Source organism: Corvus brachyrhynchos, unplaced genomic scaffold, assembly GCF_000691975.1.
Source record: "Corvus brachyrhynchos isolate BGI_N302 unplaced genomic scaffold, ASM69197v1 scaffold46, whole genome shotgun sequence".
NCBI classification, from domain to species: Eukaryota; Metazoa; Chordata; class Aves; order Passeriformes; family Corvidae; genus Corvus; species Corvus brachyrhynchos.
Window position 1 is genome coordinate 5,274,766 of NW_008238838.1, and position 20,000 is coordinate 5,294,765.

Here is a 20,000-nt window from a genome sequence, read left to right on the forward strand (position 1 = left end):
ACCAGCTCATTTCAACACAGAATTCCTCTTTGCTCACTCTGGGCTGGACAAAGGTTACACCAATGCCACAAGGACTATCAGACATCAGGGAAGCTTCACCCTTTCTGTGAAAAGGAGGCTGAAGCCTGTTTTATCTGTCATGTTTAACACTCACCCAATAATCCACCTCCCCAGCAGAATTCACGGATTGCAGGACAGTGAGGGACAACACTGCACCTGTGTTTGCTCTGGAAAACATTGCTAACTCCCCATTATTGTGAACTTATCAGTTCCCAAGCATCACTCCAGAACAGGAATCCAGCTGGAAAGAAAGGTGGAGCAGCCACAGTGGTTTCCAATGGGTGTTTACTGCACTGTGTTCACACCAAACACGTGGTGATGGGCTGGGACATGGGACCACAGAGCTGCTGCCATCACTGCTTGAGCTGCATCTGTCGCTTTATTTGAGTTCAGGTCGGGGGCAGCAAGGGAAGAGGCAACAAGCAGGGCAGGACTTCTGGTCTGGATTCACTGGCACTGGAGAGCCCTGGGTAAACTTCAGCGAGGGCAGAGCTGGCTGGAGGGAGAGGGGAGATGATGGACACGGACACAAAACTCTGGTGGCAGCTCTGCCCTCCCAGAACAGCTCATCCCAGCCACATTCCTGGGACACCTCAGAGCTCCACAGCTGACACTCAGGGAGGGGGAGACTTGCATGGGATGAAATCCACTTCCCTAAGGATGGCACAACTTAGACACCACCCTAAACCTGAATTTAGTGCCTCAGCTTCCAGCTGGAAGTGGGGTGCAGTGGGATTCTCCATGGTGTGACCATCCAGACTCCAGGCTGGGCACTGTTTGTAGCACAAACATTAAAAACCTCCTCCTTGGTGCCATGCAGGGATTCAGAACCTCTCCCTGTGTTTGTAAAGTTGATCCTATGACACAGCCCAGCCTTGCTGCTCATGCAGCTCCTCCTGCTCTGTCCCAGCAGGATCAGGTGGGATCACAGCCTTCCCACCCTGCTGAGCCCTGCATCCAGCACCTGGACCAACACATGGATCCCCAGAGCTTTTCTGGATCCCAAATCTGCTCCCTGATCCCCCTGCTCACACCAACCCAACCACAGTCACACCATGGGGCAGAACTCCTCCTCTGCTCCACCCCATCCCATCCCCACAGAATCCCAGGGGTGTGAGTGAGAACAGCTCCTTCCATCCAGCTGGTGATGCTGCACGTTTGAAAATGGAGATGGAATAAACACAGCACTGCTCTGAGGCATGTTGGACCCACGTAACACATCCTGGCTATTCTGGGAAACAGAACTGCAAAAAAAAAAAAAAAAGGATTTATCCTTCTCCTCTCTGGATGATTCCAGAATTTTTAAGATGCTGACAACTAGAGTTCAAAGGATCTTGAAAAAATCATTATAAATAGCAAACAAACACTTGGCTTCACAGATAACACGAACACTCTGATCCCATTAAACACATAATTGTCTCAGTTTGGGTTTTTTGTTCCCAAAAGCACAGGTTTATCCTTGGAAATTTCTCCTGGACAGAGCAGCTTTAGGCTGTTCCTCTGTGGTGCATGATGCTTCATTCCTTGAGATTCAGTGCATTCCAGTTCATTGTCAGTCAGGTGTTTTTCCTCTTTTCCCCTTGGAAAAGGAAAATTCCTAAGCTTTGTTACCTGGAAAAAAAACTCCCTGGGTGAAAAAAAGCACTGCTTGAGCAGGTGAGGACAGTGGGGGGGGTGGGTGGGGGAGAGACAGAGAGAATTTGAGCTGGATTTTCCCAGATTTGCAGCCTGGAGCAGAACCTGGCGGTGCCACCCCCTTTTTATTTTCCATTTTTCTCTTCTCCGGCGTAAGAGAGAACAACACAGGGAGCAGCAGGGATAACACATCCATAGGTGGCTGCTGGATTTTCCAATGGCTTGAGGCAGAGCAGAGCCCTGACAGAGGAGCAGAGGCTGCCAGAGCTCATCGGGGAATCCTCCCAGCACCATCCTTCACACAGGGAGCTGTCCAAGAATGCCAGCAGATGCTTTGGGGTTTTTTTTTGCTGGCCCAGGTGTGTTCCTAGCCTCCCATTTTTTTCCTGGCTTGCTTCCTGCGGGGTTTCAGGATGGTGTAGTTGGCGTACCACGTGTACTGCTCCGACAGCAGGGGGATGTAGAACGCCCGCAGCAGCCTCGAGGACCTGAAAAACCAGAAAGGAAAAGCAAAACGCTTTTAAGTGCCCAATTCTCTCCTTATTGGCACGACCAGAGCTGGTTTCTGTCACTAAGAGCAGCAGCCTCATGCCCACCATCCATTCCCTGCAGGATTGAGGGGGACAGAGGGCAGGAAGGTGCTGTAATTATTGGAAGAAATTTAAAATCCCAAATATCAGCACCCAGGGGACCTTGGATGCCACAGCCCTGTCCCTCAGGGCACTGGGAAGGTGAAAGGCTGCATTTCCCTCCTGGAATCTCCTTTCCATCCCATCTTTCTGGCTGCCTTTTCCCCACACCTCTCTGAGGAGCAAAAAGCAGCTTTAATGGGCACTGGCGTTTTGAAGTTCGGCTCTTGAGCTGATCTTCTGTGGAAATACTGAATTACAGAGGGCTGGGCAGCTCTGCAGCCCACACTCACTCCATGTCCTGCCAGTGCTGGGAGCTGGCATTTCACAGCCTTTCAAAAACTGGACCAGTGGAGCACGGAGGGCTTAATGATGGCCGGGTGAAATTAGCACCTCTGATTGGGTTGCTAATTGCTGGAGCTGTGCTGGCTGAGAGCATTCTGAATGGATGTATTCTCTCACTAATGATAAAGTCCAGGTTTCAGTGTGGACAAATAAAACGTCCTTCAGCAGCAGCTCTGAGCTTTGTGAAGCTTCAAAAATTTGAGCAACTCACTGAAATTGGGGCTGAGGCAGAGTTTTGCTTCCTCAGCACTGCAGCTTCTCCCTTTATGTCTTTAAGGTCAACTGGATGGGAAATACCAACGCTTGCCAGCCACAAGTGTAACCCCAGGCACACAGAGCTCGGAAAAGCAGCAGCAGCAGCACTCCAGTTTGGATTGTTGAGTGGTCAGGGATGGCTCACACTTGCTGGTCACTTCAACCCCCAGCTCTGCTGTTCTGGACATCCCATTCGAGTAATTTTTTCAGCAGAAAGATGAGTTGTGTTTCGTTTGCTTGTTGTAAGGCAGCACTGGAGATCTTTCAAATATAGCTGGAAAAAAATGGCAGGAGCTAAAAAATCTCCCCAGGGGCTCCGGGGGCTCCTGCACAGCCTGGCTGGGCTCAGCTGGGATCAGGCAGCTCCTGCATCCTCATGGTCCCCTCCCTGCTCAGGGACGGGGAACCTTCACCTCCTGTCACCTCTCTGTGTTGGGCTCAGCCACCTCAGACAGCAGATGGCACAGGGAAGGGGCTGGGTGACAGATGACAGGAATATATTTAATGTTCTATTTGCATTTGCTGCTAAATTTGTCCCCCAGAGACTCGAGTGTGTGGAGCCTTAATCAGCACTCAGCTCCCAGGCTGCAGGAGCAGGGCCATGATCACTCCAAGCTGGGTGAGCAGGGTCTGTTTTTCCAGGTTTTCTGGGTTCTGAAGGAGGCACTGCTGCAGGACAGAGCAGCTCCCAGCTAAGGCAGAGATGTGACAGGAGCCAGAGATGCATCTCCACAGAGATGCTCCGTGACCAGAGCTGGAACCACAGCGACCCTTGGAGCTGAGCCTCTTCTGCCTGAATTTCAGGAAAAGCAACTCAATTCTGTTCCAGCAGTGCCAGAGGAGGCTGCTGTGGGATGGAAGGAAATCCCAAGTGAAGATGTTCCAGTCCCCCTTCCCAAATTCACAGACTTCTATGGAACAGCAGCACGTGGATACCTGCAGTGTGAGAGATTCCTCCCAAACTGCATTGGGTAACCTGAATTTGGTGCCAGCAGCGTTCAGAGAGAGGCAGGAGGAGGGAGAAGGGCAGGGAATGGCAGGAGGGAGCTGAACCTGTGCCACAGGGGCAGGTCCCAGTGCCACAGGGGCAGGTCCCAGTGCCTCCCAGCCACAAGAAGCTCAGGATCAAAGCTCTCTGAAAACCCTTTAACATTTGCACTTCCTCTAGGGGTTAAATTCTGTACCAACACACACATTTCAGAAGTAATTCAGCTACTTTTAAAATAAAACCAGGGAAAACAGCTAGAGGAAAACACCATTAAAGGGAATGAGACAGGCTCTCATCAAACCAGGGTAATGCTATGCTCAAACAAGGTGACCCAATCATTAATTTTGCACTAAGAATTTTTTTTTTTTTAATGGAAAACCCAAGTGTGTGGAGCAAGCAGAAGGCTCAGCCTAAAGAGCTGGAAAATATGTGCTCCTCAGAGGGGAGCTGTGATATATTTCCCCTTTTGTGTGCCAGATTCGGAGCGCTCAGCCAATATAGAATTAAATGGACCTTGGCAAAGCAGCTTCCTGAGGAGCATAATTAGCTGGTGGCTCGGAGTGCTCTCTAATTCAATTAGCAGCAGCATTTATCAGAGCCAGCTGAGATTTACATTTGCACTTGCTGACGTCAATGGGAGACTCACAGTGAGCCCCAGAAGCCTCCAGTGCAGCAGGACTGAGCTGGGCTGCTGGGGTCATTTATTTCATTTATTTCCACACAACAAGAGCTGCACTTTGGGCTGAGCTGGGGAGGTGCTTGATGGGGTTTGGGTTTTTTTACCCCTTGCTCTGCAACCACTGAGCTGCAAACCTGAACTCTTCACTCAGCTCCCAAGTGACACCTCTGTTCCTCACTAGCTATGATAAAACCCCAAAAAGCTGCATTTTCATAGTGGTTTTACACTTCGGAGGGAGCAAGGGCTGTTTCCAAGGCACTGGAAGCAGGTGCTGGGTGTGAGATGCCAGCCAGGAACACACAAATGTGGCTTTAAAGCAAAAATGCACATTTAAGGGCAAATCCTCTGCACAAGGAGTGCCTTTGATGCCTCAACTGCCTCATTAATAAAACTCATTGGCCAAACTTCCCAAAGTCCTGCCCAAATGTAGCAGCAGGTTCTCTTGGAAAATACAGTTCATGGGGAGACATTGCCAGGAGAAGTTGTTTGTGTCAGCAAGCTGGGAACACCAGAGCTCTCCTGGGAGCTCTTGAACATTTTCACTCCTTCCCACTGCTCGTCCCAGCCCCACTCCCTGGAGGGTCCAAGTACCAGGAAGTCACAAGGTCTCTCATGGAAAACAGGAGGGCACTGAACTCTGGGTTAGATTTTACAGAGGTTTTTCCAGCCAGCCCCTCTGTCCTGGTGTGACACCATGGCCAGAGCTCTAAAGGACTAAATAAGATCCTCATGCAGCTGAGTGTTCCTGTATCTGCAGGCATGTATGAACAACATTCTCAGCTTGATAACCCTGATCCCATCCCCTGTCAGCCTGGAGGAGAACAAATCCCACCTCTGCTTCTCACAGACACACCAGCAAGTTGTTCAGTGAGCAGCACAACTACTGCAGAACAGATTCCAGCAGTGATCTCTTCCATGGATTTTCTGGTGCCCAGTAAAGGTGTGGCCCTGCTGACTGCCTCCTCTCTCTGCCTGCCAGCTTTCATAAAATTTTGAAGAGCTCATCCCCTCTGAGACTGATTTATACCTGTCTTGAATTTGGCTGGGACAAGACAGAGTGAAAAGTCTCCTGGGAGGAGGCGACATTCACCTCAAACCCAAAAAACATTGCTTCAAAAAAGCAGGAGGCTTTATAAAGAAATTGTTTATTTCTTTATAAAAATACTCCTTCTCACCACCCTCCTCGCAGGGTTTCACCCTCTAAAGCAACTCAGCTCATAAATTTTACAAGCAGGAGTTTGACAAAGGTTCCACTCTGCTGGAAATTGGATTTGCCAACGGATCTCTCCTCCCTGTCCACTTTGGCAAACAGAAATCACAGACTGCCAGCCCTCATCCCTCCCTCTCCAAAGTCCAAATCCTACCTGGAAGCATCAAGGAATGGCTTGTAGGCAATGGTCACCCACTCTTCTTTGTTGGAGGAGTACCTGGGCTCCCGCGGGCTCTCCGTTGCTGTGTCCAAGTCCACCAGGTAGTGGCACTTGGAAATGTCAATCTGCAGGAAGACAGACATTCCTGTGGTTCATTTCCTGCAGCTTTGGTTGTCTGTGTTCATTGAAAGCCATGAAAAGAGGGTTACATTTCTAGCAACAGGTGAAATGCTTCCTGCAGGACACAGGTAAGAGAATTTGAATGTTTTCAAGCAAAGCCTTTGTGGGGCAATCCAACAGGAGACTCATGTTATGAAACCTCCCCCTTCGTGCTGGGAATCCTTTGTCTTATCCTGCCTTACCCCCTCAAACTCTTCCTTCAGGGAGGTTCAGTTCTCTCTCCCACAACATTTTACTGCCAACTTCCTTGCCCATGCTTGAGATCCCTTTTCTGAAGCATCTTTGGGGCTTCACGTAACAATTTAGGCTGAAAACAATTTAATTAGGTGGATAGCAGATGGCTCCGTGGCATCACAACTGAGTGGCAAATGAAATTACACCACAGGAAACACAGCTGAGGATGCTGAATCCACTTCTTCCTCTGTGTGAGAGGAACATTCCAGGCCCTGGGAGAGGTTCTGGCTCATTAGCAGGAGGACTCCCAAACCACTAACAAAGTTTTTCTGGAAGTGATGTAGAATCATTCAGAGAAAGACAAGTTGCTGCCTCAAGGATCTCACTTGTCTCATCCTAAATGCTGCCCTAAAAGAGCTGGGACTTCAAATTCCAGGTGCAAGACAGGTTTCCCTTGTATTTTCACAAGTTACAGTGAAGCCAAGCATGATATTCCTCCTGCTCAGAGGGCCAACACAGCACCTCTGCACTGAGCTGGGGATTTACACAAGACTTGGGGGATGCACAGACCTTGAAACGAAAGAAAGGAATGAGTCTTAGTGAACAAAGCTGCGAGGGATTTCTAAATTACATCCTCTCCTCTTCTGTTCCCCTTTCCTTTTCCTCCTCCCACTCTTTCTTTATTTGATGCAACTGCTCTGCCAAGTGGAAGAGAGCTAAATTGGATCCCATCCTGACTGACAGGAGTGGGAACGGCACAGAGCTGGAGCTAAGGGCACATCTGCTGCTGCCATGGGGTGTGGATGGTGTAAGAAGTGAAAAGAAAGTGCTTGAAAACCCCTTTGTCTGAAGTCAGCTGTTGTTAACAGCTTTTAGGCCTAATCTGCTGGTCCTGCTTGGATGTATCTCGGTAAGAAATAACACTCCTTATCTCTTTCTTAGCAGTTTCAGAGACAAATGCACCTCCCCAGCCGGGCAAGTGCAAGGTAAGTGCTGCTCAATGTGATTAAGGAAGGAGAGACTGCAAAACAAGATCAAATCACTCTTTCCCCAGTGTCTCATAGCAACAGAAACACTGAGGTTCACTCTTCCATTGCCAAGCAGAGCAGTAATAGATACTCACACCTGAAACAGTGAGATCTGCAGCCATTAATTGGTTTTATCCCTGGCTCAGATAATTCTCCTGAACCCTTTGTTTTCTCCCCTTTAAATGACCAAGAGCCTCGTGCTATTTGGATTTATTCACTCGCACAGTCCTGTCCAGTTCTTGCTAATTATTCTTCTATCTTTTTTTTAAATCTGAGTGTGCCTGTACTCACTAAATTTGGGGAAAGATCTTGATCTCTTGGTGTAATTAGCAGGTCATAAGTAAGAGTTTTAACCCCGTTTAATTTCTGATTTCTGAAGTCCTAGGCCCTTAAGCTTGCTCGAGAAATAACAAAGTTGTAGGGTGACATTAAGGAACAAGCATGAAACAAAAGTGTGTTTTGCTCCATTAGTCACAGGCTGTGCAGCAGCCAGCTGTCTGTGCTAAAAATAAGCCCCAGTTAAGGATTTCATAAATTAAATGCGCTGCAGCAGACAGCTCCTCTCAGGTGGGAACACGCCTCCATCCCCTTTCCAGTAACCACATAATGAGCCTCAAATGAAGAGTTTTAACCCAGAAGGTTGCCAAGACTTAACCTGTTAGTAATTTTAAACATGCTAGCTAGCAATCATTCTAAAATATTCCTATTTGTGCACTGGTTTAGTTTAGTCCAACCAGAAAATAAATCAATAATACCAATATATGTTATCTTAGCAGATTCCCACTGAAATCACTAATGCAATTAAGTTCCAAATTAAGTTCCTCCTCCTCAGTTGCAAATATGATGAATAGTTTTATATTTAAAAACAAATAGAAGAGGGAAATTTCAATTCCTGCTCAGTGACAAATATTTTCTGTGGGGGACTTCGAACTACTCATTCCTGTGATCACATTAACACACCACACTAAACCCAAAACTGCAGTAATTAGGAGTTATTACTTCTGCTGCTTCTTTTATTATCATTATGTTTTAAAATTGGCAGATGGAAGGCAAACAGAAACCACTCACAAGAATGGGGAGATTTCCATGTGCTACAGAGGGACCATTTTTGGTTTGGAACTCCCCAGGAAACAGAAATGGGGAGATCCACTCAGAGGCATTACATTAATTCAAATTATACAGTGAGGGAAGGGAAAGGAACCGGCAATAAATCCTCACATATCGAGATGGCTCCTCCTTGTTCTGGTCATTCATGTCCGTGGGAATGATCCGTGTGGCCATGGGTCCCTTGGCAAAGGGTTTGGGCAGCTGGCCCCGGAACTCCGACAGGATGAACTGGAGCTGCCAACTGCGGAGAACAGGGAAAGCATTTTGTGTGGAGAGCACCAAAAGCAGAACCAAGGACACCATTCCAAGGGTGGGCAGCTAAAGAAGCAGGCACACCACAGATTCCCTGGAGCTTGTGGCCAATGTGCTGACAAAAACCCTTCAGAATCCTTCGGTTTGGGTACTTTACCACTGTTTGTGACACTGCTGCTGGTGACAACAGAGATCCAAGGTCCTGAGGGTTACCCACATGCATGATCACCCCCCTCATTATGATGCCCCTCGTTATCCATCTCACCAACCTGCACCTTTTCCATTGCAGCACTCACTTGTCTGGCAGCAGGAAGCTGCTGGGGAACCTGTGCCACTCCTTGCCCACACAGACATTGACTGGTCTCCCCTCGGGCACCGTGTGAATGCTGGGGTCAGTGGCAATCCTGTGGAACTCCGGGTACAGGTCCAGGGGCCCGTGGTAGCCTGTGGAAGGCAGAAAGTCATGAATAAGGTTAAAGTAAGAGGGGCATTTAATGAAAGCTTTCAAAAGATTGTTTCGTACATACATTTTTAACTGATAACTCAACTGAATAAGTGAACTGGTCTATGGATTCCAAAACTCCCTCTCCTCTAGCAGTGCTTGTGCCCTACCAATTTTATTCTCATTCCCCTGTCCTGGCTGGCAATGGCCACCAAAACCCCAAAAAATACTAGTGAGGTGGGAAGGCTCTGATTCCAGAAATGTCCAATCCATCTCCATTAAGGACTCGTGCACCTAATTCAAGTTTTACACAGGAAAATGCTTTTCCAAGTGGGATTATCTATCTGCAAGTTGAAATACCTGCTTTAATACCAGTCAGGTTTTAGATCAGTGGAGCTGTGCTGGTGGAAGGTGAAGGGCAGAGGATTTTTAAGTGATGTAATTCCGGTGATCCACTCATACATATATGGATGAATGCATCATTAATAATTAATTAATGGTGACCATCAGAACTAATTCCTTCCCCTGCAGCAGCGACATCCAAACTTCTCAAGGTTCCTGATTTCTACAGGCAAAGCAGCACAACTTTTGCAACCCTTGAGCCCAAAGGCCAGGAGAGCAGAGAGCAAATCTGAAATACCAACCTCTGAATAAGGCAACAGAGCGTGACAGTGACAAAAGGCCAAAGAGGAAGACAGTCCCCAGGGCCAGCCAGTTGGAGGACACTGTGTAGTGTTCCAGGCGGTAGCGCTGGAAGATGAAGTGGTAACATTTCTCAGGGAAGAGTAAGAAAAAAAAGAGACAATATAAAGTTACTCCAACTCTGATCTGCTCAGCAAAATTCTTATTTTTCATCAAGACTTTACAACAGTGCATCTCCCACCAGATCTCTGGGCTTTTTTAATTCAGAGCCATAAAAATGCACAGAAACTCATAAGGTTCAGTCATATTTAAGTGATAATTTGGGGTATTTCAAGAAGTTTTCAGCTCTTTTCCCTAAGAAGGCCTCTGGACCTAAAGTGCTCTCTCAAGGGCTCCAGTTTGGCTGTTCCCAGGTGAACCAGGGACACTTCTGCAGAAGTTCCCTGCACAGACACACCTGAGTTTCCATGCTGGACTGAATTCCTGTCTAAGCTCCATGACCCAGATTTCCAGAGTGACCTATGGTTGTTTACCCTGCTCAAACTACAGCTTTGAAGTGGGTAAAAGAACACAGAGCACATTCTGCATCCAGCTTTAAGTCACTCTGAAACTGATAAAAGGAAAATTGATAAAAGAAAAATTAATAAAAGAAAAGCTCTTTAGGTTTTTTTACTTTAAAAGCCTTTCTGGGAATACCCAGGAGGAAACACATCCAGTCCTTGGCTTGGTCCCTCCCTCCTGTTCTGCAGGAGTGCTTATTCACTTCCCACCCTCAGCTGGTTTCTGTTTCTCTTGTCCTGTTTGCATTTTTCTCATAACAGCCAAATCCACGTGGTTTGGAGGGGAAGAGTGACAAGCTTGTCCTGCTGGTGGGCAATCAGTTCCAGACTCTCAGCTGGATGCTCCATACTGGGCAAAACGTCATCGAACAGTGGTAAAATATGCAGGAAATGTTCATGAAATTTTCCTAAAGCCGTATTTGGCACAAATAGAAGTAAATAAACGTTGCCCTGTGATGCTCTGAGAGCACAGAGGAATTCTCTGTCAGAGCTATAAAACTGGTGACATCACAGAGCTGGATGCTGTGGGGATGCAAGGACTGGAACTCATCTGGGGAATGAGTGGAGATCCAGAGTGAGAACAGCATCTGAGCAAGGCAAGGGTGAGTGATTTGAGGGGTGGGCAGGAATTCCAGCAGTGCTGCACAGCAGGACAGAGGAGGACCAGCAGGATGAGGCCAAACAGCTGGAACAGGCTCCAGCAGGGACTCCTGGCTGCATTCCTGAGCCTTTTTAACAGCAGGAGATGAATAACTCTGAGCTTTGGGAAGGTTTATATCAATCTGTATTAGTGCTTTGCTCTGTGAAGTGTTTCAAGTGATGTTTATTAAACATCCAGTTTCTGGCTCTTCCAAATGTTCAATGCAATTTCCCAACATTTAAACGAGATCCCTTTTCCTTTCTTCAACCCAGTGAGGGATTCCTACCAAAACACAACAGAAAATGCATTTCCTACACTCCTGCCCCTAGAGCTGAACAGCCAAGGAGGCACAATTCCATCAGCAGGTTACTGAACCCTCTTGGATTTTGTGTGGTGTTGGCACTACAACATCACAGCTCCAGGAGTTCCCACTTGGGATTGGAGAACGACTCAAAGTCATCATGAAATAATGGCTGGGAAATACTCTCAGCTATCTATTAAAAACCACTAACATTTACCTGAAGAGCAGAGAGAGCCACAGCACCAGAGAGACAGATGAGGGGATAGATGGGGAAGAGAAACCTCTCTTCTTTGTGGGGCTGGCTGAAGAAAATCAGGATCCAGAGGTACATGGGAGCCAGGGTCAGCCAGTAGGGACGGCCCAGATTCTGAACTGGAAGAAAAAAAAACTCAGCAAAGGAGTAATGCAAGAATTGCTTCTCTTGCACAATCCTATCTCACACCCAAAGCCCACTCTTGAGACCCCCCCCACACCCTGTTCTGAGCACCCCTGTTGCTAAAATGCAGGTAACACACCCAAACAGCCAGCAGGGCATCTTCCTCAGAGGATTTTTGCAGATTCCTACAATCCTGACAATTCCCACAGCCTTGGTAAGACCAAAAGCAGAAAATAAGTGTTACTGGATCCAAGCAAGACACAAAACTCATCGAGAACTGCCAGGTCTGAACAGGCAGACAGAGGTACTGCGTTTCCTGCTGGGCATTGTACACACAAAGATCAGAAAGGGCCTCCTCAGGATCTCCCCTTCCCCTTCCAAAGGGTTGTTTAGTGCCTGAAGTGTCCCCAGCCTTCATTGCCTCATTACAAAAATAACGGCAGGAGAGGTCTCCCAGGCGCCTTCTGCTTAACAGAGGAAATAACAGATTCAAAAATAACAACAATTACCCTGAATTTCAGTCACACTGAGGAGGGTTCTGCACTGCCTGACAATTTTCAGTCCCTTTCCTACCCCCTTACTACTCCCAACAGCAGAGTTAAGCAATTAAGCCAACGGCATTTCACAGACAGTAAGAACAAAGCACTTGGCAGAATTGCTCCTGCTGTTAAGCACAAGAACACCAGGCGAACAGCAGGAAATCTTGCATTTACAGGAGCTCCTACTGAGCTTTTACTGCTTTCTGAGAGGTTGGCACTCACAGCCGAGGAACAGATATAAGCAAACACCCCTTAACATACATTTTCATCGACGATTGTGTTACTGTTTGTTGTATTCAGTAAAAAAAAAAAACAGAGAGAGAGCAAAGCACTGACGGGGCTGATGAATCTGGAGGCTGCTGCTGACACTTGATGAATTTTCCGTAGGAAAACAGCAGAGAAGAATTTACACTTCCCCTCTGGAGTCACTTACCAAGTGTCACGTGTTTAAACTGATGTCATTTTATTCAAGAAAAAGCCCAGTGTGGAGTAGGGAATATTCTGGTTCCTCTTTTTTTTTAACTCCCACTATATCCACCCCCAAAGGGACATTTCCCAGGGCATGGGGAGCCTGGCAGCTGAAAAACCCACAGTGCACGGGACAGTCCAGCTTCAATCCCGAAAGGTTCCTACCCATGTCCAGCTGCAGACAAGATGGGAACAACACCAGGGACAGCTTCTTTCCCCTTTAGGATCATTGCCTGGCCCATTCCTGATGCACGAAATGTCAGAATGAAGGTTTGGAACCACACACCTTGTCAGGCCTGCTTTTGATAATACATTTTTCCTCCTGAGGTGGAGGCAAGGAACAATCCTGAACTCTAATGAACTCTAGCAACTTTCCTGGTGTTCCAAAAGTTTTCACTGCTCCCAGTTTCACTTCCAGTAAAGAAAAGCTGCTCTTTGGCAGGCAAACTCTCCTGAGTCTGGCTCTGCCAGCTGCCCTGCACTCACCACGGAATTTCTGCAGCAGACACTCCATCAGACAAGTCAGAGGCAGCACGAGCAGGGCCAGGACAAACACCACGTTGAAATTCAGAAAGCCATTGATGAAATAGAAGGACCAGGGTTCTGTACCTAAAGGGTGAGAAAAAAGGCAAAAAGAGGTTTGAAACACAAGCATGAACGGATGGCACAGCAGCTTTGGACCTTCTATGCCTGACACAGTCCACCAGAGTATCTCACACTCACTCCTGCCCAAGAAACTTCATTGTCTTCCTTCTCAGAAATTATTTTTCTCCTTACTTTTCCACTGGGAGTGAAAAATAGTATCACATTTGCTGTTCAATCCCAGGCCACTCCCACAGCCAGCAGAATTCTGTGACACAGAGCTCACCCCTGCATTCAGAAAGCACAGCAAGAAAGCAGAGGTGGAAACTTGTAAAACTGAGAAACTTGACCCCAAATTCATTCTTCCTTTCTAACTGCAGAGGAGTAACACAAAACCACACAATGTCAAGTAATTCTGGAGTGAGGATGTTCACTCTGGGTTGGCAGGAACAGAAGATGTACCAAAAAGGATTAAGAAGGAAAGGAGTTTGCATTCCCACTTCACCCTAACAAAGACTCAGCTACTAAATGCTGGTTTTGGTCCCTCCTTAGGCTCAGCACTATTTAAATGTCCCAAATTCCGCCTGTTCTGACACAAACGGGAGCCAGGCAGCTCTGCCTCCACACTTGGGAACTGGCTGCAAGCTCTGGAGAATGTAAACTGAAAGAAACTCCAGTCCAACTGTCATTTATTTAGACTCTTAATTCAGGATGCTTAAAGCCCTTAACAATAAGGAATGCCAGTTCCTCTCCACACATTTCCCACTCTCTCCGTGTGATTAGCTCAATCAGCCAGTAAATGACACGCGGGGGCTTTAATCACGGCACTGTTGTGACATGTGTCACATGCCACAGCAATTTCCTGCAATCAGAGCCACTTAAATTGGGTCCGTGTTGAAATTAATCAGACAACTGAAAAGCAGCAAGGAAAACCTGAAACCTCTGCAGCTCAACAAGGGGAGAAGTTGCCCTAGGAATGTCACAAACATGGCACTGGAGTCACTGCTTGGCCAAGCAACTCGGGTTCACAGAGGAAACCCTGAGTTATTCGCACTGCAAGCAAACAGCAATTATCAAAAGAAGTCCTAAATCTTTAAGGGATAATTCCAGGGACCATCCTGTCACCGTTCTGGCTGCTATGGAAAGCAAAGGAAATTCACCCTGAATTCACCACTCTCTGCTCTTGTCTCTGATTTGGCAGCTGGGGGTCAGGAGTGAAGGACGATTTATGAAACAACTCCTCCACAATCCAAATACAGCCCAGCTAATACTGCCAATAGACAGATCAGCTGCTCTGAAGCACAGCTTTAACCAAAAAAAGGCTGCTCGCTTACATTTTTTTGCAGTGTGACTGAATTGCCCATAAAAAATAAGCACTGGAGCCTCCCCTCCTTCTCCAATGAGGGATTTTCTTCTCTGTGAGAGGATAAAAAAAATAAAAAGTGGGGAAAAAAGAGAAGAGAACAGTGCACAGCAGGCAAAAAGCACCAGGCTGGGTCACCCATTCAGAGGCACTCAGGCTCAAAGCCTCCCAGGGCAAAAAGCTTTTTATTCCTGTTATCCACACGGCTCAAGGTGAACCGAGACAGAACTGCAGCATCAAAAAGGAATGACCCCACTGCATGCAAGAAGTCCTGGCCCAGAATATCGTCTTTGAAGCAGGGAGGAACACTGGAGAACTCTCCATGCTCAGGATTAATGGGAATATGCTTCCACACAGACCAGGAGAGGAGGTGGAGCTTCCTGCAAGGACCCAAATCCTAGAGCTGGCAGGTGTGGGATATATGAGACAGACTGGTGAAAACAGTGGGAAAAGAACACCCAGGCAGCTCCTGGCACGGTGGTTCCATGAGGAAAACCAGCTGGAAGCACTGTCAGACACAGAGCGAGAAAATGCTTTGAGCTCTGAGTCTGTGAATGGCCCTGGGAGCAATTCTAGAACTCAAATTTACCCACGCTGCACCCTGTCCACAGGAATGGTGAGGGCAGCTCAGGCCAGAGCAGAGGAGTTGTAAAAGAGGTTTAAGATAAGGAGCCCCACCCTGGGCTGAAGCCTGAGCACAGGAACTGCAGCTGGCAAGCAGTAACTGAGCTGCAATCACTTGGTCATGAGTCACAGCCCTCTTTCTGAGCAAGTCTGCTTCAGAGCTGCTACAATGAACAGTCTGCTTGCTGCATTTCATTTATTCTCACTCTGCTCCAGAACCAGGACTCCACAGAGCAAAGTGCCACATGAACAGCTCCAGCACGTTCCACCCAAGCTGCACAAAGCTTCCCAAAGTGGGACAAAACCTTGGTCACAAATTATGACTTCTTAGAATCCCAAAGCCTCAAAATCAGGGATATATACACTTAGCAGCTCTTCTCCCTTGGCTGTAGAAACCTAATCACTCCAGGGAAATATTAATTGCACAGACAATATTTATGTAGAAGGAGTGTATTGCTGAAGCCAGAAGAAAAAAAAATAAATTGGACCTTGTCTCCAAAATACTGTGGTGCTTACACTGGAGATGATCTGGGTTGGTGACTCTGCTCCCATCATGTGAACATTGGGAAATCCCAGCTTCCAGAGCCAAGAGGGATTGGCCAGCCTTTCATCTCCTCTGGTAGTGTTATTTCTCCCCAGTGTTTTGAAGCTCTCTAAACACACAGCGCTGTCCTGGCCACGCTGCATTAAAGAGCAGTTCCAGGCAGGCTGTTTTACTAGCCCAAGGATGTTGTATGAGTGTCACTGTGAATAAAACTCTTCAGGACAGATTGGTCCCTGGAGGCTTCTGGAAACAACTCATGCACCAGTGTGGAAAAGGTCAGGCACAAGCCCCTGCCAAAACCTATCAGAGACAGAGCCTGGAGTTTACTTATAGAAAACTCACAGCTCCACACTTTAGAGCCTTCCTGCAGAGGCCACGAGCCATGGCAGAGCAGCTGCTGTCCTGCTGTGCCACAGCACAAGTGACAAATCACCACTCAGCACCACCCAAAACAGCCCCTCAACTGAAGCAACAACGCCAGCAGCCAGAGAAAGCCTTGCTGCTGCTCAGCACTGCTGAGTCCCTCCTGGAACAGCTCCTCTGGGCTCAAACAGAGCACAGAGATGCTGCAGGGATCCTGTGGTCTCTGCCAGCCCTTCTGAAGCCCTGCTAGAAATGTAATATTCTCCTGCTGTTCAGCTCTAGAAGTGCAGGATACGGACAGAGAGAAGTATGGATTCTGCACCAATCCTCTTTCCCAAGGTTCTGCAGCCTGACTGTGAGGAACAACAGCCAGGAACAAGATTCAAACTGACAAACACACACGGGCCGCTTGTGCACAGACACTGAGACATCTCCTGGCACTCTTACAGAAGCGGAACGTGAACAAAAGCAGCATAACTCCCAGCGTGGAGAACCTGGGCAGTGAGTGCATTCCCAGCTCGACAGAGACATCCCGTGTCCAGAAGCAGCAGCTGCAGCCTTTGGAGCTGGCAGGCTGCTTTGGCTCCAGGGCACGTCAGAAAAAGCACTGCCAATCACGGGCCACGGCAGCCAGACACCCTCGGGCTCCCTCCCCGCCCTGTTATCCCAAACTCACCGTAGAGATCAGGGCCGTGGGGGGTGAAGACGTTGTACAGAACGATGTTGAGAGGTGCCACCACCAGCTTCCCATAGTAATAGCTGTCCACCACCACCAAGGGCACCTGGAAGAAAGCAGCTGTTGGTTGAAGTGCCAGCAGCTCCAGCTGATTTTCCTAAAGGAACTCATCCCTTCTACTGCAGTCCATTCCCTCCTTGTGTTGCTGCAGGCACTCACCAAAAACAGGATCAAGGACACCACACACCAGTTCAGGAAACTTTTCCACCTCTTCTTCAGGATCAACAAGTCAAAGGCAATAGGAAGCCTGAAAGAGAGACCCAGCTGTCAGCTGGAGGCTTTGAGAACCCCGCTGCTGCCCCTTCAAAGCAAGAGAAAGAACCACCACGTCACTGGCCTCTGCTTCTACTCCACAGTCCAGTCATCCAGCTCAGGTTTTACTCATATTAGTGCCAGGAAATCTTCCCAACCTGAGTTCTTCAAGAGCCAAGAACCCTGTAGCAACGATCCTGGGCTAGGCTGGCAGCTCAGTCCCTGCTGGTTTTCTCCTCCACCCCTCCATTCTCCCCAGCCAGGTGAAACCCACGTAACAAAGGGCAAGAAACCCCTCCTTACCCCAGAGCTGCACTGAAGGGCCAGCCCAGCAGGGCTCCAGCAGCCACCCCCAGCACTGCCACAGAGGTCTTGTCCATGTACCAGCCTGTCATGGCAACCACCGTGGTGTACATGCAGAAACTGCTGGGGAGGAAAGCTGTAGGGCAAGTGGAGAGAGGGTTAGCACAGCTTCCCCACACTCTACCCAACACCAGCAGCAAGTGTTTTACAGAAGTCTTACAGTGGCTGGGAAAACAGGTACAACCAGCCAGAGGGGACAGGACACAAAGGCAAATGGCATTGCCAAAATATCAGCCTCCTTCCTTAGAACCCAAGATGTCCAAGGAAGGCAGGCCAAGAGCCTGTTTGAAAGGCACAGCAGTAGAAAAAAACAAGAGGCAGTAACAGGAACAGGCCTGGAAATTGCAACACAGAGAACAAAATCTGAATCAACGCTTATTCTGTCATGAAAGACACCCCCAGCTGAACACAACAAAGAGCACTCCAGAGATGTGTTAGAGCTGTGGATTTCCTTCTCTCTGGAGCCATCTTTGGTCACTGTTAGTGCCACTGCCAAGCCAACTCACCTGCAGAAGCACAGAACATCCCCGTGCTGAGCACTAGGAAGGCCAACATCAGCCTGCTCACGTGCAGCCCAAACTTCTTGCACACAGCCCTGGGGAAGCAGCAGAGAAACAGGTGCCACAAAATAGCCTCAGGGCAAAAACAGAGCAGCACCCAAAGCATGCAGGACCACAAATAATCCATGGAGCAGCCTGAGAGCTCTGAGGTGGGGGATTCCCAACACTCAGCTGCTGCCTCTGGCCTGGGATTTCAGATCCTGAGTTACACCAGTGCAAAACTCTGGGTGGGACTTGGCTTCTCCCACTTGTGCTTGTGCCAGCCTCAGGAACTGGTGGCTGCACTGCTGCACACATCAATCTATTTATGAGTCTCACCCCTCACAAAACCCCATCATGCAAAAAAACCACTGCTCACCTCCTCAAACCCAGACTACTGGCAACAGAAAAGTCATGCAAGGTAGTGGTTTGAAAATCAGGAATCAAGAGGCAGCAGGTAAAAATAAAAATCCAGTTTAGACAAGATAATTGCATGTTAGGGCTACTGCTTTTAGTGGCTGTAAACAGCATTGGCAGAGAGATTATAGACAGCAACAATCAATGTGTTCCAGTCAAATTCACTGCGATAAGCAAACACAGCACCAGACTCTCCTCAATCTACAACACTCCCACCCTGCTTGCTGCCAGCAGTGAGAAAACGAGTGGAGTCAACAAAATGCTGGAGTAGAGGTGTGGGTGGCAGATCTGGGAGTACAATTTTGTCCTAATTGTGGCATTCTGACCAACATCTCATTAAGTTATCACGAGAACACATTATTTTCTCATCTACACACGAGCTTCAGAGCCTATTTCCTGTGGCAGTAACTGCGTACATCACTCACACCGCTCCCAAACACCCCCTGCAGACAGACTGGCACTCACTTGTAGAAGTAGAGTTCACAAACGCAGCTCAGGAAGGCCAGGAAGCATCGCAGGAAATAGAAGATGAGAACCTAGGAGACACAGCCAGAGTCGGAATGAGGCACAGGACACAAAATGGGCTTGTAAAGCATCAGGGGAAACCCACAAACCCTTGGAAATCCTTACAGGGAGGTCAATGTTTGTCAACAAGCCAGCATTTTATAAACATGAAGTCAATTCCAACAACAAACAGAAGAGCTGCTTCACACACACTCAAAGCACACTTTTTCCTCACAAAAGCAGCTTCCACACATCTGATTTACCTTGTTGGTTTGCAGAACCCTGGCATGGAACCAGGCTGGCAAGGCATGGAGCCACAGGTAAGCATAGGAGCGGATGGCATAGGCTGGAGAGTATTCCCATGTCTGAAACCCCTTCCCATAAATGAGGTAGTGTGTCTACAACAGAGAGCAAATAAATAAATTAACATGCAGCACACAGAGCAGACAGTTTTCCACCCTGAATTCCAGAGCAAAAAAAATCTCATTGAAACAGAGGGATCAGCACAAGGTTCTAAATAAATCTGCATTTGCACGAGCCAACTACAGACTGAAACAGAGAGCACAAGGTGCTAAATAAATGGGTATTTGCACAGGCCAAGTATGAATTCCCAATCCCAAGGGCAAGAAGGGACTCACCGGCTCCCAGTAGTTAAAGGTCTCATCACAGTCCGAGATGTTGCTCAGCAGAGCTGCACAGAACCTGGCCGAGATGAGACACTTGAAAGCTGTTGATCCTTCAGGGGCCCAAACTTGCCCGGCTTTGCTCCCAGATGATCTAATCCAAAAGGGAAAAAAAAAAAAAAAATTACAAAAACGCAGCAGGAAGCGTCAGCAACGAGATCAAGGCTACCAAGGTGACAGCGAGCACAGGGCTCTGAGTGTGGCATTTGGGCAGTGGGGGGACGCCAGCCCCCTCACATGGAAGCACCATCAGCCTCCCTCAGGGCTGGCCCCCCGCGCCGAGCTCCAGCACCATCCCCACCGCACGGACCACCCGTGTAAACACCGGCCCCGCGGCCCCGCGGCCCCTCACCCGCGACC

General features: G+C 48.2%; 1 protein-coding gene across 3 annotated transcripts; it reads right to left on the minus strand.

Annotated features, from left to right (window-relative positions):
- Window positions 1-328: 328 nt before the first annotated feature.
- ALG9 (ALG9, alpha-1,2-mannosyltransferase) lies at window positions 329-19,734 on the minus strand. Of its 3 annotated transcripts, XM_017738507.1 has the most exons (14): window positions 19,596-19,734; window positions 19,221-19,355; window positions 18,919-18,989; window positions 18,004-18,092; window positions 17,438-17,573; window positions 17,042-17,129; window positions 16,823-16,928; window positions 13,157-13,279; window positions 11,505-11,659; window positions 9,789-9,894; window positions 8,999-9,146; window positions 8,562-8,691; window positions 5,956-6,086; window positions 329-2,183 (listed from the first exon to the last, which is right to left on the minus strand). In XM_017738507.1, the coding sequence occupies exons 4-14, from the start codon at window positions 18,050-18,052 to the stop codon at window positions 2,063-2,065; spliced, it is 1,293 nt and encodes a 430-aa protein (XP_017593996.1). In that variant the 5' UTR covers window positions 18,053-18,092; window positions 18,919-18,989; window positions 19,221-19,355; window positions 19,596-19,734; the 3' UTR covers window positions 329-2,062. The 3 variants fall into 3 exon arrangements, with proteins under 3 accessions (XP_017593996.1, XP_008635144.2, XP_017593998.1); XM_008636922.2 differs by lacking the exon at window positions 18,919-18,989 and having other exon boundaries at window positions 9,789-9,918; XM_017738509.1 differs by lacking the exons at window positions 18,004-18,092; window positions 19,221-19,355; window positions 19,596-19,734 and having other exon boundaries at window positions 9,789-9,918; window positions 18,919-18,979.
- Window positions 19,735-20,000: the final 266 nt, after the last annotated feature.